Source organism: Corythoichthys intestinalis, chromosome 7, assembly GCF_030265065.1.
Source record: "Corythoichthys intestinalis isolate RoL2023-P3 chromosome 7, ASM3026506v1, whole genome shotgun sequence".
NCBI lineage: Eukaryota > Metazoa > Chordata > Actinopteri > Syngnathiformes > Syngnathidae > Corythoichthys > Corythoichthys intestinalis.
Window position 1 is genome coordinate 23,875,114 of NC_080401.1, and position 10,346 is coordinate 23,885,459.

At 38.6% G+C, this 10,346-nt stretch overlaps 1 protein-coding gene across 1 annotated transcript; it reads left to right on the forward strand.

The window, feature by feature from the left end:
* Positions 1 to 4,363: 4,363 nt before the first annotated feature.
* Positions 4,364 to 10,264, forward strand: LOC130919159 (prostaglandin E2 receptor EP4 subtype-like). The gene is made up of 2 exons (XM_057841643.1): positions 4,364 to 5,265; positions 9,457 to 10,264. Exons 1-2 carry the CDS (start codon positions 4,420 to 4,422, stop codon positions 9,724 to 9,726), a joined length of 1,116 nt encoding a protein of 371 aa, XP_057697626.1. The 5' UTR covers positions 4,364 to 4,419; the 3' UTR covers positions 9,727 to 10,264.
* The last annotated feature ends 82 nt before the right edge of the window (positions 10,265 to 10,346 follow it).

The window sequence follows — 10,346 nt, forward strand, 5'->3', positions numbered from 1 at the left end:
ACACATTCCACATTGATGCATGAAGTCCAATTTTTGAATGTTTGCCTCCTTAATTACTTTCATTACTTTAAAAAAATCAATTAAGTCATCAGTAAGTAGTCGTGTTTGCTATCAAATTGATTGAGAGTTAGCATAGGACACAGTGCTACACTTCACTGAAGGGCACTCGATAACGACTAATTAACAAAAATGCTAATTAATACTTGATTAAAATTCAATCCATTTTCAATTTGGTCAGAAAATAGTCGTATATTGAATCAAATCGATTGGGATTGAGCATTGGACACAGCTGTAGAGGTTACCGAACGATTTGCATCCCCGTAATGACTAATCAACGAAAATATTACTTGATATTTGATGAAAATTCAATCAATGTTCAAATTGGATAGAGTACTTGTTCCAGCAAGTCACCTTCTCAACTTTAGTGCTCCACAATGATTTTAAGTGAGACATGAATGGCTGTTATTCAAAAGTTTACGTTTATGGCACATATTATTGCCAGATAAAACTGTGTAAGTGCATTAGCTATTAGACTACCTTTACAACATTGAAGACCACTATAAAGTAGAGAGAGACAGCTTGTTCAAGCCATGATTCAGTGTCATCACAAAGACATTCCAGGCAGAAATGGAGTTTCCAGACTTTGGCATAATTTAAGTGCTGTGTTCTCCTCAGGAAGCTGCCAGCTCACTTTTGTCTGCAGCAATGGGGATGTAACGTTTACCTCACGGGTAAGTGTTCTATGTGGTCTTTTAAGGCTGTTTGCAGACTGAGATCCTCAGCAATGCACCTCATTATAAACATAAGTCAGACTGTACAAATGTGTGATGGCCACAGAGTCGCAGCAGGCATGTTTTACTGACGTGCAACCATTTACAGTCATTCCAATTGTATGGCCGTGCTTTTTAGACCCCCCACGGAGAGCGGGCTCAAGTTGCTTACTTTGTTCTTTCATGTTGTTGTTCTTCTTGGAGAGAACACATATTAAAATATGCTACTTCTCTGTATTCTTGGACATATCCGAATGAAATTTGGTAGGTATATTCTAGGCATTTACAAACATATACCGGTAAATTCTCAGAGCTGAATTTGTTTTGCTTTTGCATCAGGGCAAAAATGTTATCAAATTGGTTAATTAATTGCAGAACTCCCCTGTCATCTGTATGAAATTTGTAATAGTGTATGGATTTGTACGCATCGATCCATGGAGCTTGATTTTTTATTTTTTGTCTCAGAGGTGATTAATTACACTAGCTGTAGGCTACACTGTTGGTCCTGTGTCAGCCAATAGAGCAGCAGGGCCGAAAACAAAAACTGGTATTTGGTATGTTGCAAAATGGGTTTTGGTATGTGGCAAAATGTATTTATTTTGCTTTTTTTTTTGGGTATGTGGCAAAATGGATTTTGGTATGTGGTGTGGTATTTGAAAATGAGCATTACCAAAGACACGAACTTGGCTTCCGCTATACAGTAAATCCATCCATACATCTTCAACTGATTTGAATATTTTTATTAGGGACATAAGTATGAAGTAAAATTGTCATATTTGTGTGTGTTCTCAGTTCTTTTTTTCTTTATGCAGCACCTGATTGAGCCAGATTGGCGGGGTAATGCGACACACCTGTGCTTGATTAGGAAAGCTCAGTATTTAAGGAAGCCTGTCACCATCTGCAAGTGTCGGACTATTGCTTGCTACTTGCCTTGCTTACCGCCTGTGTGTTCATCGTCAGCCTTCGCGTTTCCCGACGTTCTACGGTCGTATTTTGGTTTGGTCATCTTTACGTTAGTGCTCTTTTGGGCTTTGTAGTTAGATTCTTGTACTCTGTTATATTCATGCGTTTGCTAGCGTGCTCTCTTAGTTGTACTTGTTAAACTCGCGTTTGTTAGCGTGCTCCCTTTGTTGTACTTGTTAAACTCGCGTTTGTTAGCGTGCTCCCTTTGTTGTACTTTTTAAATACAAACATTTACTCTACTGATCTCCTGGTCCGTGTTTTGGATCCACATTAACGGCTTGCCGTTCATAACAAAAATATGCCGGCGATGCAATGGTCAAAACATGTCTTATCTGTATCCATTTCCAATGCTAAATCTGGATAAATACATGGAACAAATAAGCAGATTTTAAGGTGGGGGCAGCACTCCCACGGTGGTCGAAAAGTGTCATTGCATTGCGTTGCATGACTTTACGATATATGATTTTAAAATAGTTTTCCTGTAAAATATTGACTATAAAAGTTGTAAAGCAATAACACAAACCACTAAAATGAATGAATGAAATGGACAAAAAATATATTTTTATAATGGGTCAAAATTTGTATGAGCCATATTCCTGATTTGTTATTATTGTAATTTTATTCCTTGCCACTAGGGGCTGTCAAACGTTTCTTTCCACTGACCTGGAGTAAGCCCCTGTACACTTAAAATGACAACTAAACACAGGGGTAGGTAGTTAGGAGGGCAGAACAGTTTTTGACTGTAGCTTAGTGCATTGTGCTCCAAAGGAATGTACTAATTTTGTTTGTTCCATTGTGAAGTTTTTGTGTCTTTTGCTTTGTTACTTTTATTTGGATAAAGAGCATTTGAGTTAAGTTACAAGACACCACCAAAATAAACTATTGGATTAGAGAATTGGACTCGCTGAGTATGCATCTCTTCAACTTCACTGGGTGCACTGCATCACAAAATTATTTTTTGAATTGATCGTGTGACTTGCACCTCAGACGGTCATTTGCTTTGCTTAGCCAAAGCCACCAGAGGACCGAAGAGGCAAGATGGATATATGTAATTTTTTCAAACTTAAGCTTTCAAAAGCGACATCAACTACTGAGCAAGAACCAAGGATTGAAAATGTGGACCATGAACCACCAGAGAGCACCGTCAAAATGGTGAGCGAAGTTTCAATTTGCCCCACTAAAGATGCTAATTGTCCAACAGAGCAACCACCGGTGTTTTGCCAATGGAGTTACCACTGTCAAAAATTGTATGCCCTGGCCGCGGGATCGCGCACACACACACATTGTTGACTTACACAATTAATTGAAGCCAGAAAAGAACCACAGTTATATTTTTTGGACATTGACGTTAATTGGACTGCAGAAACTCCATACCGAACCTGAATTATGGTAATAACAGTTATAGGTCACCCTACGAGTAAAACAGTAAAACATTGCCTTTTTTACGTTCGGTACGTATGTTATGTTATACGACAGAAGAAAAAAAAGGGGTTTTTTTCTGATGGATGGGCCATGTTTTAAAACCTAGTAGATAACTACATCACTTAAACGTCGAAATCAAGCAAATCAGTGCAGCGCAGTGACTCCGCCCACAATTTTTGACGAGGATAACTACATTGGCAAGCCACCAGCGGGCGTACCATATTCAATGGCTGACGATCTTGGCGAAAAGTATAGCTGTCCTAAGCACTATTACAAGTCTTTTTTTATATTGTGTTTTTATTTATTTCTAATTATTTATTCTTTGCGTGTGTGTGCACTCCATGGGGCAGCTTTGAATCTCATGACACTTTATGTAATGTCAATAAAGGCATTCTATTCTATTCTATTTTGTTATAAATATTTTTTTATTGCTGACACTGCGTTTTGGGGTCATCAACATGTTGTGCCCCCCTGCCCAAAAAGTCAAAATCCGCCTATGGGAACACACAAAAAAGCGCTACTTTGTGGTTTTTCACTTATCGCGGTGAGTTCTGGTCGACATTAACTATGAAAAACGACTGTCGTTCATGTAGAAAATTAACTTTCCCAGCACGGGTTGTCACTAACAATGCAATCAAAAATCATACACAAAAATACACAAAAATCGGCAAATATACAGCTCGTACATTAAAAAAAAATGTTTTTCATGTTCTGCCAATTTTAGGGGCACAATGCACCCATTTAGGGACAGTCGGGAAGGTTGCATTTTATGTATTTCAATTTCCATGATCGTTAGGATATATAAAAATACGAATTATTCAAAATATTTAGGTTATTTTTTTTCTGAGATGACCACTGCAGTTATTTTTGCTATAAGTACCAAAAATAACATGTTTCTCAAAGCAAAATATGTCCCTTGGCCATTAAAAGACTTGCAGATTTTTTTATACCACAAAATAAAATCTGTACGCTTTGCCATCTGGTGAGAAGTCGCTTTATGGTCCATGCGTCGGTTGCCAAAACCACGATAGAAGCGGATGCGGAGTGACGTCATCGTGGCGGGTGACGAAATAAACCGGAATAGGGGAAAGCCCAGCGGTTTTCTCGTCCAATCAGTAGACTGATAGGAGGTAGCCTCGAAAAGCCAGCAGTGTCCTAGTCACGTGAAGACGCAGTAAACCTGCCTTAGTGGAACCGTGAAGACAGAAATCACCACTGGCGCCTCATTGCACTCAGTGCTAAGTTTTCAAGTCCACCTCGAGCCATGATGCTCTCAAACGCGAGCTTTCTGCTGCGTTCGGTCACGAGGAGTCCGAATATTACGCACACCTTTGTCTCCAGAAATGATTCTTTGCCAGTTGACCGCTGGACAGAAAGAATGGCTTTACCGATATTAATGTTTGCTGGGGGCGCCGTCGGGAATATAATAGCAATCATCGTTCTGTCCCTATCGAGACAGGAGAGGAAAAGTTCTGCGTTCTACACTCTGGTGTGCGGGCTGGCAGTGACCGACTTGTTGGGTACGTGTCTGGCCAGCCCGCTGACCATCGCCAACTACTTGGACCGACAGGTGCTGCAAGGCGGGACCCTGTGCGACTTTCACTCTTTCTTGCTGCTCTTTTTCGGTCTTACTGGCCTGAGCATCATTTGCGCTATGGCTGCGGAGCGCTACCTGGCTATCTGCTGCCCTTACTTGTACCGGCGGTGGAGAGTGGACCGCCGTTTCGCGCAAATCTTCCTGATCTTCATGTACGTCACCAACGTCCTATTCTGCTGCCTCCCGGTGATGGGCGCGGTGCAGAGCAACTTGCAACCTTCTGAAACCTGGTGCTTTATCGACCTGAGGACCCCCGAGCCCCTTGCCGCGGTGTACTCAGTTCTGTACGGCGCGGTGAGCGTGATGCTCATCGTGGGGACCACCGCGCTCAACGTGGCCGTGTGCGGCGCACTGTTGCTCATGCGTCGGAGGAGCGTGAGGAGGACGACCGACAGCTGCAGGAGCAGCATAAAAGACAGGTGGAGGGCGCTCTCCTCCGCTGCCGAGATACAAATTATGACCGTGCTGGTGATGACCTCGCTCGTGGTTCTGGCCTGCTCGGCTCCGCTCGTGGTAAGTAGAGCGGCATCCCCATTTCTAACAAATAATTAATTGATAGGCTAAATGATCAATGCAAAATAAATCTGTATTGATTTATACAAACTTTCACGTACAGTATAATGGGTCAGGTGATATCACCGTTCGATTCAAACCTTTGTTTTCAAAACCTACTAAAGAAACTAGGGTTGTTCCGGTCATGTTGTTTTGCTCCCGATCCGATCCCGATCGTTTTAGTTTGAGTATCTGCCGATCCCGATATTTCCCGATCCGATTGCTTTTTTTTCCTGCTCCCGATTCAATTCCAATCATTCCCGATAATTTTTCCCGATCATATACATTTTGGCAATGCATTAAGAAAAAAATGAATAAAACTAGGACGAATATATACATTCAACATACAGTACATAAGTACTGTATTCGTTTATTATGACAATAAATCCTCAAGATGGCATTTACATTATTAACATTCTTTCTGTGAGAGGGATCCACGGATAGAAATACTTGTAATTCTTAAAGGATAAATGTGACTTTGTATATTGTGACTAAATATTGCCATCTAGTGTATTGGTTGAGCTTTCAGTAAATGATACTGCACCCATTTAACTGTTCTGCCCAAATGCATGATGGGAAGTGCAACCATGACTGTGCATAGGGGCACCAATTGATATATCTTCTCTGCATTGGGAAAGAACATAAGGTGTTTAGAAAATGATCAACTACTATCTTTCTTCCCCACATTGCCTCTCACGATATTTTTAATTGCTGAGAGAGGGATAGTAAGGCTTTAGCCAAATAAAAAAAGGCTCCGAACGCTGTCAATATTCTCTCTACACATTATACACTGGCTTTTAGCTATATATATAGGTAAAACGGCGCCTTTATAGATTGAACGCGACAATGCGTGAGTGGGTCGTGCAGCGCATGTGGTAATTATTTAACGTGATTAATTTTAAAAAATTAATTACCGCCGTTAACGCAATAAATTTGATAGCCCTACTTTAAGCCAAAACTACTCTGGATGAGTGTAAGACATTTATTCTGTAACGTTAAATACAATTAGAAAGCGATTTAAATAAAATATATTTATATATTAAAAAAAGGCATGTCCGATATTTTTTTGCCGATTCCGATACTTTGAAAATGACGTGATCGGACGCCGATCGATCGGGACATCTTTAAAAGAAACATTTCAAAAACTTCCAGAATAAAAGCCTGGATTTTTTTTTTTTTTTTTTTTTGCAAATTTAAAATTGCAATATTTGAAAATAACTTAAATTACATTAACATACACAATAAATACAAACTTGTTAATAATCTCTTAACTATCCAGTAATGCAAAAAAGGGATAAGGTGTTGATATTAGTGAGCTGTTCCATTTTTCCTCTACACACGACGTTGTGTGTTATTCCCAAACAATTCAACTTTGGTTTCATCAGTCCACAAAATATTTTGCCCAAAGTGTGGAGTGTCCAAGGGCCTTTATGCGAACATTAAACGAGCAACATTGTTTTTTTATATACAGCAGTGGCTTCCTCCGTGGAGTCCTCCCATGAACACCATTCTTGGCCATAGTTTTACACAGGGTTCTTTTTTACCTCTCTGAGTATTCTGCGCTGAACTCTTGGTGTCATCTTTGGTGGAAGGCCACTCCTTGGGTGAGAAGCAACAGTGCCAAACTCTCTCCATTTGTAGACAACCTCTCTGACTGTCGATTGACTTTTAGAAATGGTTTTGTATTCTTTCCCAGCTTTATACAAATCAACAATCCTTGGCCGGAGGTCTTCAGACAGCTCTTGACTGAGCCATGCAATTCACATCAGACAATGCTTCTTATCAAGACAATTCTTACCAAGTCTGTGCCTTATAGTGGGCAGGGCAGCTTTAAACCACTCATTAGTGATTGGGCTCACACCTGACTTAAATTGTTTGGTAAAAATCGGTTTCAATTGCTCTTTATGTCTCCTTAGGCTGAGGATTCACTTACTTATTTTCCCTCTTCCTACTGTCATTGTATGCATACCATCCTCATTAAAATATGAAAACCTATGAAAAAGAAAAAATGAAAAAGATCAGATCACTTTTGATGGTGATTTTATGCAAAAATGTGAGAAATTCCAAAAGGTTCAGATACTTTTTCATGCCACTGTATCAAGGGCGTAGGTTTTTCCTCAACATAAAAACTTCCAGAATAAATGTCTGGATTTTATTTCAGCAAATTTAAAATTGCAATATTTGAAAATAAATTACATTAACATACACAATAAATACAAACTCGTTAATAATCTCTTAACTATCCAGGACTGCAAAAAAAATAAACGTTTGTCCGTCTAAGTAAATTAATAAATATAACTGAAAAACTATAGTCAGGGAATAATAAAAATAAATAAAAATGGAGCCTTCCTTCAGGTAAAACACTGCTGTTTTTGTCCACAACCACAGCCAAACTCAAAAAAAAAAAAAAAAAAGTTCCTTTGGGCTACTTTAAGACTAAATAAATAAAATAAAATTGGGGAGCAGGGGGTAAACCTCGGTTCATTACATTTTTCACAGCTAAATTAATGTTAACAGTAGAAAACACATACAGGCGGACACCTCTCTAAGCTGCTTCCTAATTGAGTTTTGCCAGTTAGCAAGTTCACAGTTTAATGTTATGCTAACTCTGATGCAGGTTGGACTTTCTGTACCAAATTAGTGGTGTGTTCCCCAACTCCACAACATTGACGTCTTTTAACATTACTTACAGTGACTGCTGCTGACTGAAAAAAATACTTCTAATATCACTTGTTTTCAAAGGGGATGGAGGAGGTGACGTTTTTTCAACATGTTGTCCGTGTCGGGCCTCTGTGTGTGGGTGGCGGGGATCAAGTCATTAGCCAATCTAACGTGCGTTTAAAGGGGGGGGTGGGGGGGTGGACCAGCACATTCAGCGGGTGTGAAGGGGTAAATGCAAGTGTGAACATAATGAAAATACTGTCATACACTTAGGAACGGTAGGGTCAGACGATCTAAAATACCTATATAACTGAACTCATTATATAATGCAAATAAGGTTGCTTAAAAGTTGGTGAGGACAATTTGAGCATCCTCAAAAGTTGGTGGTGTTATGTCCCTACATTCCCTATGCAAACCTATGCCCTTGGTTAACCCTTTCAAAAACAGTGGTCACTACAGTGGACAGCTATTCTAAACTTGACACTTAGACCTTTGACCCTTCATAGAGTAAGTGACTATTTTTGGTAATCTTAATTTCGTTTTTTTTTTTTTTTTTTTTTTAAACACTGACCTTTAATGGTTTATAGGGCAAGTGTGTATTTTTGATCATTAAAAAAATACTTTAATATTTACAATTATTAATATATACTTTAAAAAATATTAATCATCATTGTAATTTTTTAAATTATTTTTTGCAGTTATAAATGAATACATACAACAATGCAATGTTATTTAAAAAAAAAAAAAAAAAATGAAATAAAATAAAATAAAATGAATGAAAACAGAAATACACACTGACCCCAAGAAACACACTAAAGTTGGCACAGCAATACAAAAACTAGACAAAGAGGCAAATGATACATGCGGCCTTAAACAAACCTTGCTAAAGAAAACCAGCATATACTAGTACAATGCAGCTGGGCACTGATGCTGGATTTGTTGGATTTTGGTAAGACCAGTGCAAAGAAATAAAAAAAAGTCAGCAGAAATTGAAATTTCAAGTCAACCAATTTCACTTGCATTTGCATGTATTGGTGATTTTAAGTGTATATACATGTAACCTGGGTTAAAATTCCCGTACATCCAAGATGGATTCAAACCTGGGTCTCCTAACTGTGGAATACATAGTCAAGTGAGCCACACATTCTGGCTGATTAAGCTTTTTGCCAGTGCATTCTTTTGAAAGCATCATGAGTGAGGCTAAAACTTGATCATTCACCACTCATTTCATCAAGTTAACTGTGTAAATATGCGTAAAAATAACATGACAGTACTTCTAAAAATAGCTGTAACAATAACATATGAAAGTAAAACTATTTCCTGCTGAAATTAAAATAATAATAATAATAATACACAAACACACACACACACCCACCCACACACACACAAAACGACCACATTAAAAATGTAGCAGTATATGGAGGTGTTCCATTGAAATATAATCGATATCACGGTCAGTGGCTCCTAAAGCATAATGCTTTTCTCTTCCAGGTCCGTGTGTTCACCAACCGTTTCATGCTGGAAAATGACCCTGAAGCTGACTTAGCAGCCATCCGGATCGCATCCGTCAACCCCATCCTGGACCCCTGGATCTACATCCTCCTCAGGAGGTCTCTGTTTCGCCGAATACTAAGCCTATCCAAGCGATGTCAAACTCACAGCATCAGCAAATTCACAAAACAAGAGCGTCTATTTTATCCTGAACATAACAAGGACAGTCAGGCTTTCAGTCAAATGATTCACATGAGCATCAGGATTTAGCATTCTGATTCCTCCACTGAACTGCTTTCTCATCTGAATTAGGACAAGGGTGAGTTACACAATGGATTGGATTAGTATTTTGTTTGTTTGTTTGTTTGTTTTTACAGTGTTCGTGTCTTTGATGTTTAAGAACACTATTGAGTATAATAACAGAGGATTAAGTATTTATTTGTGTCTTCCACTGTCTCCTATAGAATTGTCTTGGTTCTAATTTTAAGTACTGTATTTATTTGTTCCCTATCACAACACTCCTCATCTAGTTTATCACTTTGTTCATTGTCGGTAGTTGAGAATCAAGGTGATTGTTCAGAATGCTGATGTTGAAAGTCATAATTAGAACTCGGAAAACAAGAACATTATATAATTCCAACATCTTTAGGATTGTCATTTGGTGGGAACTATATGACCTGTGCTGTTTCTCAGTCTATGTAATTTAAACTGCATTAAAATAAGATTAGACTCTGAAATTCCTGTCTTGCACCATGCATTAGGCATGATCTCAAGATTACAATGTTAAAAGAAAATAAAGACTGGAGGGTCATGGCCAATTATGGACATTCTTATATAATTTTTTTTTCCATCCATTTTTTTTTTTTTTTTTTTTTAAATAAAACAGTATT